The 20,261-nt window shown below is 49.0% G+C and overlaps 1 protein-coding gene across 1 annotated transcript; it reads right to left on the bottom strand.

The window, feature by feature from the left end:
* Nucleotides 1–5,631: 5,631 nt before the first annotated feature.
* On the bottom strand, nucleotides 5,632–18,220 carry MTURN (maturin, neural progenitor differentiation regulator homolog; the record flags this gene model as incomplete). The annotated part of the gene is made up of 3 exons (XM_084280114.1): nucleotides 5,632–5,742; nucleotides 11,809–11,931; nucleotides 18,059–18,220. The coding sequence occupies 3 exons, from the start codon at nucleotides 18,218–18,220 to the stop codon at nucleotides 5,632–5,634; spliced, it is 396 nt and encodes a 131-aa protein (XP_084136240.1).
* Between the last annotated feature and the right edge of the window lie 2,041 nt (nucleotides 18,221–20,261).

Genomic DNA, 20,261 nt, shown 5'->3' with positions numbered 1-20,261 from the left:
AAAAGCATACAGCCCATAAACGCTAATTTGGCTCACTTAGTGGGTGATTGTGGGTAAGTGAAGAGGTTTCCTTCATACGCCACCCACAGACATCAGGTACCAAAAATGCTACTGAGTCTCAGAAGTCCAATAACCTCCTGAGGCGACAGGGTCTGCCCTCAGAGTCTGTCCTATCAGAAGTAAAGACCAAATTTAAGGAATCTCTTTATTTTTAGTATCTGCCCTGGCAGTGATATCCCTGAGCCTTCAGCTCTGTGATGACTCTGCAGGGACCACTCAAGCCCAGCCTGTTACAGGGTTTAAGAGCCACAGCCTTGAGTCTCTCCTGACTGGCTGTCATGGGAAGGCTCAGGCTGCAGGGGAGGAGGGGAAGTCCTGCTGCAATTAAACCAAGGCATTTCCCTCTGCTCAATGATTTACAGTAAGGGGCATCCACCCAGAACCTCTGAAGGGTCCTTACCAATTTTCCATGTCTTGTGGCCAGACAGAAACCACCCAGTGCTAAGAGAGAGAGAGAGACCCACAGATGGGGCCAGGCTCCCCTGCAACCAGCACCCAGAGAGGTATCATTTTGGGATGCCCAGCTTGGAAAGCCTCAACAGCTCATGATTTTCAGAGGCTGGATTATTAAGCCAGGCATCTCCCCCTGTGAAAAGATGGTGGGTTTGTCACCTAAAATGACTGTTCTTTTTTGCATGACCCCTTTCCAACACAGTCCACTCATGAGTCCTCGAGGACAGCACATCTCTCTCGCCACCTCATCCCCCTGTGAGAAGAACAAGAGCAGCTCAGTAACACACACCTTGCCAAACTGCGGCTCTCGTTGATACCCCAAGCGGTGGGAGATAAGGGGTGTTCCTTCCTCTGCTTCCTTCACCCGGGAGTGGGGATTTCTGAGGACAGAGCAGTTAGGATGGAAACGAGGGAAGGATGTACACAGAGTATGGGTGGACGTGGGGTAAGGATAGATGAACCTTGCCTCTTGCCATGGCTAAAGCTGACTGTGAGCGAAACAGCCACAAACTTCAGCCCTGGGTCCCAGTGAAAGATCAGGAAACATGTCAAAAGAGGCTGGGAATCTGTCTGGCAAGGCAACTTTGTAAAGCAGTGTCTGTAACATCACCCCAGTCACTTCTGCCGTCGCAGTCTCATGCCACACCTCCCACAGAGGGATCACACCTTGCACAGGACACAGCACGAAACCACAGCAGCTAGCATGCAGCTCACTGATGTGGGAAAAATAGCCCTGGCTGTTCCCATCAATAGCGGCGCCCTTACAAGCGTGCAACGTGCAGAGGGAAACTGCCTGGAAAACCACCCAGGCCAGGGAAGGAGCCGGAGCTGCAGAAGCCTGGTAGGGTTTAGGTCACCATGCTCAGGGGTGTGCTATTCCCCCAGTTTTTGAGAGGAAACAGGTCGCCAACTTCTTCTGTCATGAGCAACTCTTTTTAAGAGATTTTACTGCGCATGTAATAAAGCAGCTTCGTGCTCCCTGACTGCTGCTCCTACCTACTCACACAGTATCAAAAATAATAGTGCTGAGGAAGAGAGGAGGAGGCTTTTTTAGTTTGCCTTTTCTCCATCCCTACCTCTTTTAACCATCTCAACGCACTCCTTGGGCAGGACACTAACTAACCAAACTCAAGGCCGCAGTAATGTCCAGAGCGGCTTTTCTATTAACTGCAGGCACAAACTGCCTCAATAAGCAGACACATGGCAGGATGTTTTGGGCTCTCCCAGAAATCCCAGCATCTCTCATGAAAGGGGCCTTTCCCACCCTCACCCCTGCTACCCAAACCAGTTGGTGCATTCCTAAAACCTGCTCTTCCCTCTGGCATCCCGTGTATTTCTCATCCCCCAAAGAGCATTCTGCTCATCACAGTCAGGCAGCTCGTATTCAGAAACACCAGTTCTGCAAGAGGCTCTGCACTGGTATATTTATATTTAGCCAGAACACAAAACACCTACATCATGAGGAGAGGGAGGAGAAGGGAGCCTCTTCTGTGTCCTTTCACAGAGGTTTGCTTTGAGGATAGGCAACTAACACGTATTTCTCCTTATCTACAGAGCTAAAACCACTTTACACACCGATGGGCAAATACTAATAGCCCCATTTACAAAAGGCTTAAGGTGGGACTTCTGAAGGAATTGCCTGGCTTTTACTGATCTTCACGGAGGCCTAGATCATAACTGGAGGTCTGCCTTGAATTCCCAGCTGCCGAGATCCACCCGCAGCACATGGCAGAACTCTGAACCCACATTTTCCCACCGTGTCCCCAGGCTCTGCGAGCATTTCTGCCTGTGCTTGCAAATCTTTTGTCTCAGTCTGGCGGCTGAGCCACTGGGTCACGCTACCCCTGGTTAATTATTGAATGGTTACTAAGCTCAATATGTGGTGAGGGGAAAAATAAAACACAAATAAAATATAAAAATACTTTGTAATACAACTAAATCAGTTCCACATCTCTCACATCGTTTGGTAGGTGTGGAACAAGTAACATGGTAATACAGAAATGTGTTTGGTCAAAGTAAGCAATCGAGATTTTTTGGTAAAAATACATTCTATGTTAATGCTCATTCACATTTAATACATGTGTAAATTAATTTTTCTATGTATAAAATTCCGATTTAACCTCAGTGCTGCTTGGTTGTGCTTCAGTCCAGCAGCAGGGCTCAACACATCTGGCCGCCAGCAAAGTGAGAGGGGACAAGAGTGATCAGCTCTCTGTGGGACCAAGCCTCATGCATTCCCTGGAGTGCCTGGTCCTGCAGTTCCCACTCGGAACAACATCTCGCTGGCTTCCATGGGAATTCTACAAGGGTTGGGAGCTGCAGAAAGCCACCCACCCCCAGGCTGTTCAGCCTGGTGTGGAGGTCACCCATGTGGCATCCCAAAAAAGAAGTGAGTTAGTGATTACAGAAAACATATCTATGTAACTTACAGCTTTATGTTTGCTTGTAACCATACTCACAGTCATTACCAATGCAAGCAATATGCAGGGAAGGCAGCAGAGTGCAGTACACATTACAACCTCCTGCATGCAATTACAAGCACTATCTTACAGTCTTTCCTTGTTTCACAAATTCCTGCCTATCCCGCTACCACACAGAGCCCCATTCTCCAATCGAGCCTATGGGAGTCGACCCTTCATGGAGCATGGGCTGGTTCAGCTTGCACCCACACCTCTGCCCTGGGCCCCTAAGGCTGTGCAAGGAGCCTCTGGCTGTGGGTCTTCAGCTACCACCCACATCCACCCCTGCACCCTCCCCTCCACTGTGCCTGCACTGGTCCTGTGCAGCCACATACTGGAGCAGATGGTGGGGCTAATCTGTCTGGAAAATTGCCTGTCCCTAAAAAAGGCAGGGGGTTATTTCCCAGCCAGACTGGCCCCACAGCTCAGCTCACAACGCAGCCGTGCCTGGGTGTGCGTGCGGCTGTGCGTGCACGTGCCAGCCAGCTGTACCTAAGCAAAAGAGGTGCAAGAGGCCAGCAAACCTCATCAGCAGAACTTTGCCTCCAGCTTGTGCTACTGCAAATTGCACCTTGCTTTACATTACAGCAGAAGAAAGTCAGCCCCACAGGATCTACCTGTATGAGTCGCGGCTGAAGAACTGGGTGCTACGAAGAGGAGGGTTCTCCAGAAGCAAGGCTCTGTTTTAAGGTTATGGCATCTGTTTCAGCAGGACGGGAAAGAAAAACTGAGGGACTTAAAGCAGGGGTGGAAACCACTGGTCTTACACTTTATTTTAGTAAGCAAAAAGCCTATTGCTGCTGTACAGTGTTATACAATGAACTGCCACGGTTCTCACGTCACTAGTCCATAGAAAATGTGCTGCGACTACCATGTTTATGCCTGCATGCCGAAATAATGTACAAAGTTGCATTAAGCTCTGCTTCTCTCTTCTTTGTTTGTTTTTTCTTCGATATTCTTTAACTTTTACAGTGTTGCAGACACATCTGTGCATACTCGGGTACCATACACCGTCCCAGTTACGGAAGGACTTTGCCCCAGATTGGAAAAAATCAAGTGCTACGCATCTCTTGAGCCATCATCAGAACTGTAAACCACCAAGAAAACTTGCTCCCTTAAGTAACCTTGCAAAAAAATAAAAACAAACAAAAAAAAAATAAAACCAAACCCACCTTTAAGAAAAATCTATTGAAAATGAGACATTGCTAACAACAGGACTTTCAAAACGGTGCCAGCTGTTTCTAGGAGTTGTCCAAGCATTTTCTCTTCGCTTACTTTTTGTTTTTATAAAGCTCATTTTGTACAAAAGGGGTTTTGAAGCATGTGACCTTCACTTCATGATTTTTAGAAAATTGAAAAAAAAAATAGGAGTAAATTTAGAAACACTTTGCTCAATTGTGGAAAACAGCTGTTATTCCAAGAGAATTCCCTTTGCTTCTTACATTTTCAGTACAAAAGGCAAGTAAATAGAGACCCCGCATCTTTGCAGTCTGGTACTCACCCAAGCCACTTAAATCTACGCCAAATAGTTACAAAATACACAGGGTCTTCTCCTTTATACCAAGACCCCTCCAATCCCTATGGAGACCCAAGTCCCTAGCTAAGTTAAAACCTCAACTAGTTTTTTTATCAGCCAAAGTAGCAATATTTAGGTCCCCTCTGACGGGATGTAAATGCCCTGACTAGGCTCAAAGGTCCAGGGAGAGGAACAGGTCCAGCATGATTTTAAAAGCCAGGTGCTGGTTTATACCCTTATGGCTTCAAAGTTAAGTTGCACTTCAATTTACGATACCATGAGGTTTGAGTAATAGTAATTTAGCAGTGTATTAAAAACAGCGATGCTTGAAGTTGGCAGCCACGCAGAAGTGGGATAGGCGATGGCTGTTTTTTAACTGATCTGTACGAAAGCAGCGTCTGGCTTTGGATCAAATGGTGTCGGAGTACCAGGGTTGGTTATAACCTGTAGTACTGCTGACATTAATTACTCCCAGTTATCAAGCCAGCACTTGTAAACTCAGGTGTCAAAATGACATTAATACCTCTGACACCGATAGTCCCCTGGATTTCCCGCTTCCCATTATCTTTGTTACGCCTTCACATGCACTTCTGCAGTACCGACCACTATTAAACTAGTGTTTTTCAGGAGAAATCTCTCCCAAGATTGGTACTTTGTCAAAAAAAAAACCCAACCCCATAGCTGCTGAACTAAAAAGGAAAGCTCAGGGTGCATTCGCTCTCTGCGCTGGTTTACTCGGAAGGGTCACCGGCGAGGACTCGGCACTCTCGCCACATGCTTCCTACATTCCTGGTGCTCTACATTCATGTCAGCGAACGCTAAACTCGAACACGAATCAAAGAGACAAGTCAGCAACAAAACTACTTCTAGACTGATAATGGCAGAATGCTACCAAGACAACTCCATAGAAAACCCACTGAAGCAGGAGCAAAATTCAGGTCACTTCTTAGCAAAGCTCATCACAGGTTATTATTATTATCATCATCATCATCATCAATTATGTGGGTTTTTTTAAACTGTTTCGTAAAACTTTTATCCTGGGAGCCAGATATCCCCATGTGATGTGCTAATTCGAACAGGCTAACGTGGGACCACCTGACCCTGGTACCAAAGGCTTCCGAATTTTTTTAGCTTCTCAGAACATCACTGCTGACTGACACCCATCTGTTGGTGATCGGCTTCTGGTTCCTCTTCTTCCACATCTGCGTTATATTCTTCAAATGCATCATCATCAACATCTGGAAGCCCAAGTAACTACAAAGAAGAGAAAATACTGTGTAATAGCGAATTACTCACTTTGTGCAGCTTGGCTGCAAATCTTCTCACAGTACCTAGGCACCACTTCTTGAAAACCTCAAACCCTGGAGTAACAGCGTTGCGTAATCATCTCGACTCTTTTTCTCTCCCTTCTGTGATAGAGAAAGGTTTGAAAATGCATACTTACACCAAATTAAGTGCTCAGAGACTGGAAGATAAATAAAACCAAAGCAAAGCACTTGCTAAAAGCTTTGTGTTCTTCCCTGAGGTCCTATCAGGAATTGTTGAGTGTTTAGACTTGGCAGTGCTTTAACTTCAAAAAGAACCGTGACAATACCGCAGCAGTAGTTACCTCAGTTTAAGATCATGTTTGGCAGCCTAACAAAAGCTAAAGAAGAGAGCATCCTCATGCAGAACTGGCTGGTACCGGGTAGGCAAAGAGTCCATAAAAATCCCATGACATCAAGTTCTTCCCTTGAACCCTTCAGTCCATCACACCTAAAAAAGCCTTACATGCTCGAAATCGCATGAGTCCTTCTAAGTTTCTGCCTGTTGGATTTGGGTTAGTGAAAAACTGGCAGCCCATCTTCCTTGGACAATGTTTGGATGCCTCCACTTGCTGCAGTGGCACTTGTTTGCCACAAGAAAAGGAGCAAACAGTGATGTTTGAACTTTCCCCCTCTCCTCCAAAAGGTTGCCAAGCCAACAGAAGTCAGGAAGGCAGATAAACAATAGTCAAAATAATGCATCTGTTGTGGAAATCTGGTATTAGAATCCTGCACTAGCAACTATTAATAGCCACAAAGCAACATCATACGCCAGGTATTACTGGGAATGCCGTGTATTGAGCTTGCCAGGGCTGGAAGAGCAGCACAGATGCATCTAATGCCCTGTTTGGAGTGTGACGCAGCTGTTAGCTCTGGAAAGAGGCAAAGCCCAGAAAAATCAGGAGGAGGGTGACACTCGCTAGGGGGTAGCATGAAAATGAGAAGGCTGTGACGAGGCAGATTTTTAGGGACCTAAACTAATTCAGTCTGCGATCAATGTTCAGAATTATTCAGCAGATACAAATGCAGTGTGCAGGGCTAGCCCCTGGGTCTGGTGAAGCTTGTGCTCCTCACCAGCACGGGGAGAAACCCAGGGGGTTTTGTTTTAGTAGCAGGGGTTCTTCAGCAGAGAAATGGAATGCTAACTTTGCATTTTAAAAATACTAGCTGAAAACGTTCTTGTTTTCTGAGCAGAACAAAGAATAAATATTCCTATACATACAATTGCTTTCAAATCAAATGCTTAACCAAACGTGAAACTACTTGGTTCATTTTCAGGATGTGGGAGTTTTGTTTCACACTGAAGCTGAAATGAAAATACCCAGGTTTTTTAAATGCAAAAGCAAGACCTCCAGACTTTCTTACCCACCGGTATTATTGTTGCTAAACTGATTTGGCAGATTCAAATTCCATGTGAGTGTTGTACTGCTCCATTTATATCACCCGGCACAACGAGCTTTGATCACATTTTTTTTTTTGCCCAGCTCTGGTTATAATTCCTCCTCGATTTGCAGGGAAATGAGCCACATGCATCTTCATTTTATGGGGCACTGTGTAAGCCTTTCCCGTGCAGAATCAGCACGGAAAACACAACGTGCACCACGAGAACCGCAGAGATCCACATGATCCCAAAGGCAGGGAGCACATCCTGCTTTTCACACATCCCCTCTCCCTTCCCTCTCGGGAAATTCAGCTGTCCTCTCCCCAGCACAGTGTAAATCAAGAGTAATTCTGCAGGAATTAGCAGTTTTAGAGAGCGTGAGATGGGTAGGCATGGGGCAGGATGGGATATTCTTCCAAGAGAGGCACAGTTTCGTTCTCTCACAGACACTTTATGATCTTCCAAGGCACCCAGGACTTCAACCATGCAGGTCCTGCTTTCAGGGGTCACATCTGTTTCCCACAGGACTCACTGCTGTTAACCCCATAGCACTCTCTGGACTTCAATGACAACCAGCTCACACCTTGATCCCAAGGAGGGATGATCAAGGTTCCAAGCGCAGGTTGCTCTTACAAACAATAGGTCAAAGCAGGAGGAGGGTGTATAAAAGATGAGGACAAAATAAGATGCCTGAGTTAACCCACGCTGCCTTCTTTCAAACACACTGGTTTCTGCTTCTAGCCCACATCTACATCAGACACCAAAGTATCAGCCACATGGCAGACTTGAGAGGACTTTAACAGAGAGCAAAAAACCAAGGAGGAAAGAGGTAGAGCCGGAAAGGGGTGTAGAAAGAGAGAGCTTGATCCATTAGCCAAACAGCCAAAGGGAACAAAACCGCTAGGTGGAGGAGAAGGACAGGAGGGTGGTGAGGGAAGAGGGAGGACAAACAGCACAGCACAGCCTGAAACACATCTATTTATTCCTGCTGGCCAAACTACCCATCTGGAAGTAAAGGAGAGGTCACTGGAACATGAATGAGTTCGATGAATATGAGATAAATGGCTTCTACACTGCAGACTGCCCAGCTCAGTTGTAGGGTTTTAGGCTGAAGGTGAGCTCAGTGTAGGAGGCCTGGAATTTGCTGCTGAGCTGTAAAGCTCATGTTTTGGCTCTCTGCAGACTCTGCCAGTTGGTGTGATGTCCCTCGGGCATATTATATTTTTTTTTTTATTTGTCTTTCTTTCCTAACTCTTTCAAAGTGCCCTGATTTTATACAAATAACCTAGTAGTTTTTCAGTCACGAAAGCAGAGTGACATTGCCTCCTACCAAAAGCTGGTGTACAAGCATGAAACTAAACCAAGAAAAAGACCGAGCTTTAGCAGCCCACGCAATGCTACACCAGAGATAATGTGGCACTGTTGAATGCCAGTGCAAAGGGCTTAGTCTCCAGGCAGATGTGTTTACAAGCACCAGAATGGACACCTCTGGCACCTGAGAGACAAAAGCATTGGAGAAGCTGGGATACTCTGAGGGAAATAGTGGTATTTCAGCCCAGTGCCACTCCATGTACCTGCACGGTGTCTGGTAGTTGTGGATGCTCCGTGAGTAAGTGGATAATAAGGCAAATCCCAGAGCTTTGTGGAAACTGACCTGGGAAGGCAGAAGTGGGCAGAGATATCATGGTCCCCACCACCTGCAGCAAGGGAATAACTTGACCTTTACAGCAGGATTCAGGGCCATGGTTTAGCTGTCACAGGTTAACCAATACTTTTAAAAAACCTCATCTAAATAAATATCCTGCCTTGGCACTGTGCCTATGCCCATAAAACGTAAGGGAGAGAGCAGCCCCCCAACCGCCCTCACTGCCCTCTGCATCCAGGGAAGAGCGGCGAGCGGCAGGAAATCTGTCTGTCATTGAAAGGGATGCTAAGCACTGGGCATCCCTACTCTCACCACCTCCAAAATGTGGGGCCCAGCAGCATGAGCAGTCAGTCCTTTCCCAGGTCATAGTCCCAGGGTAAGCTTTCAGAGACACAGTTTGGGCTGTTATCACAAATGTTCCCTGGAGCAGCGCTGAGATGAGTTGCGAAGTCTGGGAGCCTTCGGTTAAGGAAGGGTGGGTGCTTGGGCCATGCATGAGGACACAGAGAGCTGCAGATGTACCACTGGTACATCCTACTAAATAATCCTCAAAGGACCCCAACAAAGACTTTCAAAGTGTCTAATTATGTCAGATGTCCATCTGGAAGTACCAAAATGGAAAAGACTTTCAGAAGGTCTGGCCTCTAGACCATCCTCAGTGTCTCAGGCTGAGTAGCCAGGGCCATCAGACACTTCAGAAGAACCCAGTCTGACCTTCAGCACCATTTTTCCCTAAAGTGCCATTTTTCAAACTGAAATTTGCCAGACCACTTGGCTGGGAGAGTAGAGAAGAAATGCCCTGCAAATGCCCTGTTACCTCCACACTCGCGGCAAGGCGGTATCGTTAGCAAAAGAGGATGCAGAGCAGAGCAAAGTAATGCCAAGGAAATAATTTCCCTGTACTGATGAAAAGCAGTTTTGCTCTGGCAAAGGCCTGAGGGTGTAAAGTAACCGTTTCCATACATCTATCCCAACACCCTTCACTTTTTAAAATCTATCCTACCACACGTGTGTTATTTTTAATAATGACAGTAAGGGGGGTATGTCAATACACTCCTTATTAGACTTGTCCACACACAGCCATACCTTGAATGATAAAACTGGATTCTTTATGCTGATGCAAGTCACTCAATACTAAGTCAAAGGAGAATGTGAGAAGCTTAATCTTTGTGGTACATCCAGGAGAAAATAAAAAGTGGTACCTGGGGACACCAGTCCTGAGCATACAACAGCACAACGGAATTCAACAGTTGGGAAGCAAATCTAGAAAAATGTGGATTGTGAAGAGAAGTTTTTCACGGGAGCATAACTAACGATGAGAGGAAAAAGTGCTCAGTAGCATGGTATCCTTTACATCACCTGAAGACCTTACATCAAGACGGCTGAAGACTTTACATCATGGCCCTTGGAAAAGGTACATTCCACAGTTTATGTGGTCGGTGGTAGGAATCATGGGGTGAAACGTGATGCATTAATGAAGGGCCCAGACTAAATGAACACAATGGTTCCTCCTGCTTTGAACCTTTTTGTTCTGAAGAGTAGCTTAACTTGGCTTGACTAAAGCCAATTTCTCAGCAACTTAAGCTACACCGAAATAAATGCGGCTTAAATGAAAGAAGTGATCTGTACCAATTTAATTAAGCCTTTCTGAAGTCCCCTTTGGTTAAACCAATGGAAGCTTCTCCTCAAAGACAGCTTTTCTGAGCAGGAGAAAACAGCTACGAAGATCCAAGGCCCGAATACTGTTCTGGGAAACATATTTATATTTTTGTATGTTTTCACAATTACAAGCAGCTGTACTGACGGATCAGATTTCCAGCCCTTTCTAAGAAAAGTGTGCATCTGTTCTATTTATTTCCAGTCTCTCAAAGGATTCTTTAAAACGATGCTCTTTTATGTCGACCAGCTGTGGTGGTCCGTGGCAAGGCAACGCAAGGGTGTAACACAGGGAGGAGGGCCAGTATTTTCATATCAGAGCTCCAGCTCCTCCCTTTCGCTCCAAATACTTGGGATACACTTTCGGTCTTCTCAGTTATTCAGCCAGAAAAAGAGGGGGAGGGGGGAAGGAAGGTCTACATTTTGAGTTCAGTATAAAAATGTCCATCAGTCAGCGTTCCCATGGACATTATGGGAGCACGGGTCTGGCAGTGAACCTCTGCTCTACTTTGCAACAGCCCCTTACCCAGCCGCAGGCACTCAAAAGGAGGTTTTGGCAAAAATGAAGGACAACGGCCAGCCCAAGTCACCTCACACTGATGAAACTCAGGCTTTGACCCAAATCTTAGTGTTAAACAAGGACAGAGAAAGCTGAGAAGCAGCAAAACAGGAAAATACAAGCCCTTTCCCCACAAAACTCAGCTTCTGCTCCAACTTCTTCTCAAGCAGTGCCCAAACTGGCGTTTACAAATTCCAAGTGGCAACCAGCAAAATCTGGACCACTTGTGGGGAAAAAAAGCCAAGCCTAAAATAAAACAAACCACTCTGAGGAGAGACCGTGCTTACAGCTTCCCAGAGGTTTACTCGTGCTACTCAGATCCCTGCAAAACTCCCCAATCCCAGCGCCAGGAAACAACTCTGCCACAAAGTCCCGCGGCGCTGACTCGCATCCAGTTCCTCGGTCAGCGCCGCATCAGCAGGATGCGAGCCCCTACGCAGCCGGGGAGCCACTGCCACCGGCTGCCACACCAGTTGGCCTCCCACCCTGCGTGGGAATGTCATCCTCTCAAATCTAGAGATGGAAATAAAAGAGAAAAAAAAAACAAAACCAAAAAAAGCAGCTGGCTTCCAAGAAACAATTTCCAATTGCCTGACAGTAATTGATTTGCTAACACCCCTGCGCCCAAGCAACTGACTGGAGGTGTAAGTCCCCCCAGAAGAAAGATTGCCATGCTCCATCCAGTGTTACCCTATTAAAAGCCATGGGCAACTGTCAATGTTTAGAAGTTTAAAATTAAAAAAAAAAAAAAGAAGAAAAAAGAGGCACTACTTACGGGTCTGAAGGACTTGAAGACTTTTTCCAGTATTTCATGGAGTGTCTTTTTCCCACAGGACGAGATGTAATCCTGTGCGAGCTGCAGAAAAGGTAAGCAGTCCTCACTTTCGCTCCACACGTGCTGAAAGCCAACAGCAACACAAGAAAGAACAGGCATTAGCAGGAATTCACGATGGCCCTTCCACCTGATTTTTGTATGGCGACATGCTGTAAACGTCGGCTGAAGTGTGGTGGGCCTCCCGCAGCTCAGGCCTGCACTGGGGACGGGCACTGCAGGCTGTTCCAGAAGCCACGCTTCTGAGGAGTAACCTTCATCTTATGGTGCATCAGAAAGCAGGGAAATTGATCCAGAAGAGGAAAACGCCTCATGACAGCACCAGCAACGAAGGGTACGCACGCCTTGCGCACGCGCATTTTAAAAGCGAAGGTGCTTTCGTCTGACAGCAGCCCTGCTCAGACCTGGAACAGTCATGTTGGGTTTTCTCTTCTTCTGCATCATCTGCTGCAACAAAGCCCTCAGGAAGGGCTAACAGCATTTCTTTCCCTTCCTGGCGTTAGTGCAAGTGTGCTGAGACCCTGGAGGTGGAACTTGACATGTAATTCTCTTGACGATGCAGAAGAGAAGATGCAAAATGTAGCCACAGGTTAGACAGAGAGCCTAAGAATGACATTTGAGCACTCACAACATCCTGGCACTCCATGCCTCCCTCCCCATTTTGAGGTTTACTCCTCCCAGACCCAAATCTTCTCTTCCTGGGCTGGTACTTTGAAACCTATTTGGGATTCGTGCTCTTGCTTTGGACAAGCTGGTTCCCCAGCTTGGCTGTGTGAAGCCTCTCCCGAAACTGAGAGGTATTCCGCCGCTATGAAGTTGTTTAACACAGAGCTGGTGAGCAATGGTGGAAGCATTCAGGTGCCAACACCTCTTGCATGCAAGGGCAGCACGTAACTGAAGCTACTGCGTACACTTTAAAAAATTTCCCTTTCTAGGACTTTGAGCATGGGACTGTCTGCTGCACAGGGAAGTGCAATACTGCAAAACTGTTTTGAGACTCTTCTGTCTCTGTTTTTGCACAGCAGCCCTGTTCCCCAAGAGGGCTGCACAGCTTTTTATGGTGCTATAAAGAGGAGGTTATGCTTAAACAAGGGAAGAGGAGGGTCTCTCTGAACCTTAACTAACGTTTAGGGAAAGAGTCAGAACAACAGATGTCTCAACCCCTAACACAAGGCTTGCGTGTCACCTTCCTGCTTGGTGGTGAATACCTGCCAGGAGTGCAGCTGTACAGTCATTGAAAGAAAACACTACTTAACATCACCTCAGCTGCACCTTTAAGATTAGAACAGCCCCTGTCTTGCTATGAACCTCACTTAACCTACATTTTCTCAAATGCTTGTTGCATTTTACAAGCATAAGCACAGAGAAATGTTTTCTCTTTTGAAGAGAGCCCTGCCTTACTGATAGGTTCTGCTCTTTCCATATAACCAGAGTCATCTCTTAACCAGCCTGGCAATAAAAATAGGTTCTTTAGTGTCTTGCCAACTCTCAAAGGCACATACCACAAGTCTCATGATACTTCATGCCATCTTAGAGTCATGGGCCATGCAGTCCTATAAATACACAACCAAATCTCAGCTTCTGTTTACAAAAAAAAGAAGAAAAAAAGAAAAAAAAAAAAGACAACTACTTCACTTTGTGATTTCTGTGGCCTAAAAAGGCAGGAGGTACATGAAGCGAACTCAAACGAACCTTCTTTAAAACATCAAATGAACACTTTCAAATCACAACATTTTTAAGAGCAGCCTCGAGGTTTAGGAGGTCTGGCCCATGGTTTCTTAAATACTTGGGGTCAGCAATAACCGTGCGGTTGCTTCTAGTCTTTGCGTCAGACTCAAGAAGTGGATGTCACAGCTTGGCGATTCAGGGCTCGTGCTAAACCTGTTGTAACTGTTTATATGGATAAAGTGATTATGACTGCTAACATCCTGATTCTTGTTTAAACTGCGGCTTCTGTCGACTACCAGACCTATACACAGGAGCTTCCACACAAATGAAAATCAGGCCCTGCCCTTTTATAAGTAATAGCTGGTTTGACCCCCGGGGAAAGTTAACCCCATGCCACCCTACCATGTTCTTACAGCCTCTTTTCCCAGCCACACGACGCTTTAGGCTCCAGTGTGAATTTGTCAGTGGTAGCACAGAATAAGATGACCTAGCACAAGGGGAAAAGCTGAGCGAGTAACTTGATCACCGAGCCTTTGAAGAGGCTTTTTCCGCATAGCACTGTAAGGCAATAAGCAAGTGAGGCTTCCAACAATTCCCATGTCTGCAGAAGATTAAAAACTTTGGCTACAGCAACAAACACGCTATGAAAGGTCTTCTGTGCCATACATCTCGTTTGGGAATAGTGTGATTTCATCTTCCCCCAGTCCCCCAGGAAGAATCCCTATCGACAGCAAGGAGCAGGGTTGTAAGAGCTATGTCTCCATACACATCTACAGTCCTCTGCGGACGTCCAGCTCTGCACCGAGGCATTACAGGAACTGAGTCTCACCACTGACTCACACATCTCCAGAGAGGAACCTGCAAAAGGAATTTTGGCCTCTCAAAATAAAAACAAACGTAACTTGAGGATTCGGCTCTTGCTTAGAAAGTTGGAGCAGTCAGCGAGGCTGCGCACACAGAGAGGCTTTTCCTGGAAAAACCCTGATGCTTGAGAACCTCTTTGCAGAGGGAGAAGCGGGCTGCTGCCAAACTGGTGGGCCACAGAGCTTGGCTGTGGCTGCACAATTGAAAAAAAAAAAAAAAGAAATTAACCTCATCATCTGAGTCTGTGTTTTCCAAGCTTGCCCAGTTTTGCTCAGGGTTGCTTTGTGTCACTACAAAAGCACACCGCCGCTAATTTCCACCTCGGCTGACCTAGGATCATGGTTGAATTATTTAGTTCAGCATCTACAGGCAGCACATAGCTGAGGCAATTCATAGGGCTGCATCTGGAGGGGTTTGCTTTTCCTCACGCCTTTAGACGATTCAGTGTTGCTGGATGAGAGAGTCACTTGCTGGACCACCTTTTTCTAACCAGCCCACCTGCTGAGCACAGCAGCAAAACTTTATGGGGATGATTCGACTTGCAGAAAATACTCCAGACTCACTGACTCTGTTCTAAAAGATTTTACAGGAAATCTGGCATCAAGGTGGCATCATATTTGCTTTATCTGTTGCTTTGAACATCAGCAATAATGAAGTGACAAAATGAATGGTGGGCTTAAAGAGAGAGCATCACAACCCTTACCCTCATTTGCTATGGCTGCACAAGTCGAATTATTTTTTTTAGAGAACACCACAAGCCTCAGAAGCCAAATTATATGCAGCTCAGCTAACTAAAATGCTGATTCAGAGAGCTTCAGTGTCCAGGTGGTACTGGAAGAGCCCACAGGCATCTAGATGGGCTTTCTGCATCCCTAGCATGTTAAAAACCTAGCCCAAAGATACCTTTACAGGAGATTAAAATGATATGGTTGTTGTGATGCAGAATCTCTGATTTTATACCCAATTCAGAGTTATTCTCCCCCAGACTGCGCATCTTGGCAACCTTTCCATGTTTTTCTCCTCCTCCCTTTTAAGTTCATCATGCTCATCCTTTCCTCCTTACAAGTGGGTTATCATGGACTTCTCTGGCACCTCCCACATAGCTTTTTAAGTCACATTATTATGAAATGAAGATGTAAAGAAAGACAACAAGAATATCAGGCACCAGATGGTTTATTAAATGTGAGGTGCCCCTTATGAGAGTCACAGGGGTGCAGGAAGGCTGTAAGGTGTGCCACCCTGAATTCTGTTTACATTTACCCACTTTCATACTCCATTGTATCACTGGACCCATGCAACAAGGCTCAAGCGCAAATGAGAATCAGTTCCCTGGCTTGTGTTAAGACTCCTTAAAATAAACTTTAGCCTGTAACTACATGTGGAAAGGAAACTTATCTTCTGGAACAAAGAAAAGAAGAAGAAAAAAGAAAAGGAAAAAGACTGCAAAAAACAAGATAGCCAAGCTGGGAGCAGAAATGAAGCCCCATTGTGCACTAGGAGCAGAAAACATGATGCTGGCGAATCAGCTCATTAGTGGTCCTTAATCGCATTAAAGAGACACCATCGACAGGAAAAGAATTAAGAATGACACCTATCAGCCTGTCTTAAAAGTATTATTACTACAAAAAGTGCCTCAACTAATTATGCCAAAGAAAAAAAAAAGACAGAAGAAAAAGCTGCCTCTAGTTTTCCGCTGTTGATGATCTGCATTTGACAGGAGTTGGCCCTTTTGCTGAGCTTTACTCCTGGCAGCTTTGGGCGGGGAGTCCTTCCCACAGTAACCCTGGAATGAAAATACTTGCCAAAAGGAAAAAAAAAAAAAAAAAAAAGGGAAAATGTGGTTGCAAACCCACAAAAACTGGCCAGCATTGGAAGCATGGGAATAGGGTCTGAAACTGCTTAAGCTTTTTTTTTTTTAAGTTCACTAGATTTTGTTTTGAAGGAGTTTGCTCAATTATTGAGCAGCATAGAAAGGAACAACGCAGAAAGAAAAATAGTGAGCTTTCTTTGTAATTTCCAGTATCATTAGCATCCAGCACAGCTTTAGCCTCATCCTGCATCAGTTTCATACGTATCCCTGCTTAAGAGTCCAGCAGGCATGGCCCTGTCTGGGCAGAAGGCAATGGGCACCAGGGTTTGACTGGCTCATGGGTGCTGTAGGAGATGGGTGCACAGGGCTAATCCCACCCTGGAGAGAGAGAGCCCTCACTCAGAGATGCTCCACTCCCACGTCCAGGACTGAGGCTGAAGGTCTCGCGTGTCCCTGGGCAGATGCATAACTAAACTCCAAATAACTTCTTTCATAATACAGCAGGACCATCTGCCCGACACGATAAATAACCCGTCCCGCTCGCTGAGATTTGTGGTCTTGGAGAAGTCAGTTCACTGCTCTTTGTTTCCATGATCCCATCTGTCAGATAGGTTCATACCGCACTTACCTGTTGGAAAGGGAATTAACGAACATTTGTCAGGCAGGCTGGGGGATGAAAGTTGCTCCGGGAAGGGAAGGACCTACAGCATTCCTGCAATAGTGGTCTGCGCTACCAGCTATTTATTAAAAAGGCAAAAGAAAAGCCTTCCACCGCAGCTATCCGGAGCTCTGCAGGTTCCAAACCCCGTGGCGAGGTGGCGAGGTGCTGCTTTTCGGCAACTTCTTGCACTTCTGCTCAGCATGGGGAGGGAGGGAGGGCTGAGGGGGAGGGGAACAACCCAACACCCCCCCCCCCCCACACACACACACATACACACCCCCATCCCAAAGCCACGGGTTGTTTCTCCGGTGCCATTTCTGCACAAACTTGCCACTGAACTCCGCGAGGGGAGGGGGCGCGGCGGCGCCAGGCCGGCACCTGCCCAGGTCCCCCCAGCCCCGGCGGGGAGGGGGTGGGGGTGGAAGCGGGAGGGGGGGGAGTGGGGGGAGTGCGGAGGGGGGGGGCGCGGCCCTCCTGTCATCCTGACTCCATTTTATTCCTGCCCATTCTCCATTTGCCGTGACAGCCCTGCGAGTCCGCCCGTCCCTACGCCGTGCCCCGGCCCCGGCACCCCGGGAGAATGGAGGGGCCGCGGGGAGAGCAGCAGCTGCAGCCCCCGCGGGGCGTTGGAGGAGCGGAAGGGGAAGGGGGGTGGGGAGGGAGAGCTCGCACCCTTCCTAACCCCCGCTCCCGGAGCCCGCAGCCTCCCCGGGCCAGGGTGATGGGGGAGGCGGGCGGGGGTCCCTGCCCACAGCCCTGCCCGCAGGGCCGCCCCCCACCGGCAGCGGACTCCATTTTGCAGACTGTGGTGCGCGCTGGGGAGGATCCCCCCTCCGCCCCCCGTCCCTCCGGCCCCCCGCCCTGTCCCCATCACTCCCGGCCCGCACGCCGGGCGCCCCCGCAGCCCCCGGCACCACCGCCCTCCATCCCCGCATCCCTCCCCCTCTCCGGGGCACGGCCCCGTCCTCCGCAACCCCCAACCCCAGCGCTCCCCGCTTCGGGCGCTCCCCCAAGCACCGGGGACCCGCACGGAGGGCGGAGGGGGACGTCCCGAAGCGGTGCAGGGGATGAAGGCACCCGCACGCACAGATCCCCACGCGTGCCCGTGACCGCCTTTCCCCACCCCCATTTCCCCCCTCCACCCCCTCCACCCCCCCCCCCCACCTCCGGTCCTCTCCCGGGGCACTCACGAAATTGTCGCCGCAGGCGGCCTCCGGGCAGAGCACGTAGAAGGAGACGCCGGGCTCGGCGTAGAAGTCCATGCGCCGCTCCGTCTCCTCGGCGGCGATGAGCTGGAAGGGCGTGCGGGCGCACCACCGCTCCGCCGCCTCCGCCAGCGCCTCGAAAGCCATCGCCGCCGCCGCCGCCGCCGCGATCCGCGCCCGCCCGCGCACCCCGCGCGCGCCGCCCCGCGCCCGCCCCGCGCGCCGCCCCCCGCCCCCCCTTCCCCACCCCCCCACCTTCCCCCCCCCCCATCCCCCCACCCCCCCACCCCCTCGGCCCCGCCGCGCGCGCCGCCCCGCGCCTCGCGCCCCGCTCCGGGGAGGGGAGGGGAAGGGAAGGGGCGTCAGGGCTCGGCCGCCGCCCGTGTCGCGTGTGTGTGTGGGGCTGTGCGTGTGTCCGTGTGTCCCCCCCCGGGAGGGAATCTGCCGCAGGCGTTCGGCTTGACGCCTTCTGGCAACTTGGGGGGGGGGGCACGGGGGATTGGGAGGGGGGGGGTAGGGGGGAATCCCCCCTAGTGATCGGTTGTCTGCCAGAGCACGCATCACCGTCCTGCCTCCCTCCGTGACCTCATCCCAAAATTGAGCCTGGGGTGAAGCCTTCTGCTCAAGTCCGCCCAGCAATGCCCTTCCGTGCTCGGCTAGTTGGTACCCCTCACACTGAGTTCCACAGAAGTCACCCATACGTGAGGCTGCCCAAACGCGGGGTGCTGGGCTGCCCAAACGTGGGGCACTGGGCTGCCCAAAGGCGAGCAGATTTGCCCCGCGACCATTGTAAAGCCTTACAAAGCTTTACGGTTTGTATCTGCAGCCCTGAGGACAGATGGATTCGCAGTTCAGTTCGTATTACTCTTCCCAGCGTGTCCCAAGTGGTTATCCGTGTGCCTTGCAAGGCACATGTGAGTTGCGAGGATGGAGGTGCGTTTATAAGGAGCCCTCGCTTTGCATCCGTGTCTGCTGTGCCACAAAGGGGAAGAAATCCTTGGACACAGGTGGGCTTTGGCTGCCAGCCCGGGATCTCGTAGAGGTGGCCAGGTAGCACGGAGCCCATAAACAGCAGCCAGTGGAAGTGTTTGCATGGACAAAGGCAACGTTGGCCTCTAAATAATGCCCTGCGGCTGTTGCTTGTCTCCGGAGTGGTGTTTACCTTGGGTACCAAAAGCCTCACTGATGGGGCCTGTGTTGCATCGTACACTCCCATCGTACACACTGGTCGGTGCCTAAGTCATTTGACAGCTGTCAGAATAACTGGAGAGGCCATAAGGTGCGGAGGGGATGAGGCTGAGTGAGGCAGCGCCAGCCAGGCTACAGCAAAGAGGCACCCATCTTGCCTCTGGCTGGCCCAGGGCACGCTCTGAGCACCCACACCGCTGTGCTTAGCCCCACTGTCATTGTCTCCTCTTCCCCAGCTTCCCCCAGCTGCAGGCACGGGTACATTGAAGCTCAATACTAATGATACCACAGAGAAAAACCTCTGTTGGCGTTGCAGCCGAGCGCCAAGGCACCAGGGAAACACCAGCAACGTGAGTGCTCATGCAATGGTATCTCAGCCCCTTTGCCAATGCGGGATGTGATTGCTTGCTCTTCTTTCCCCCCAAAGGATGTTTCATGTGTTCTGTGCAGATATTCTGGATATTGCCTTCATTTCCAGGGCGTTTCTAGAATGGCAAGTGCTGGGCGTCCCTCGCTGTGCTTGGAGCTGAGCTCTGACTGTGCAAAGCATGGCAAAATCAACAAATACTCCAAAACTTCCTGGCCCAGGTGCCTCAAATCTCAGCACCGGAGGGTGTTCTTCTAGGTACTTACCGTGGTCCTACTGCACCTCCCTCTGCTGGGGGGAAGATCAATCTTCCCCACAGACCTGGGGGAGGTGGGTGCTGTAATATCAGTCGAGTAGGGGAGTTTCACTGGGGAAACGTGGAAGATCTGTGGATTTTTTTCAGGCAGCCCGAGGCAGGCTAGAAAGGAAATCCTGAGCCCATTGCCATTTCCCAAAGGAGGTGTGGATCCTGCGGAAACCCGGATGGGACAGCAGGCTGTCGGGGCTTGGCGAGGCTGTGAGTCCTGTGCCAGGTCTTGCAACTTTAACACTCTTTCAGTGTTGGGCATCTGGTGGAGGTTTTTTCCCCCAAATGCATTTATATAATCTCCACAAAAATAGGATGTGGAAAAT

The sequence above is a fragment of the Gallinula chloropus genome (assembly GCF_964237585.1).
Source record: "Gallinula chloropus genome assembly, chromosome: 2".
NCBI lineage: Eukaryota > Metazoa > Chordata > Aves > Gruiformes > Rallidae > Gallinula > Gallinula chloropus.
The sequence above is the reverse complement of the archived record's forward strand: the minus strand, read 5'-3'. Positions and strand labels throughout refer to the sequence as shown.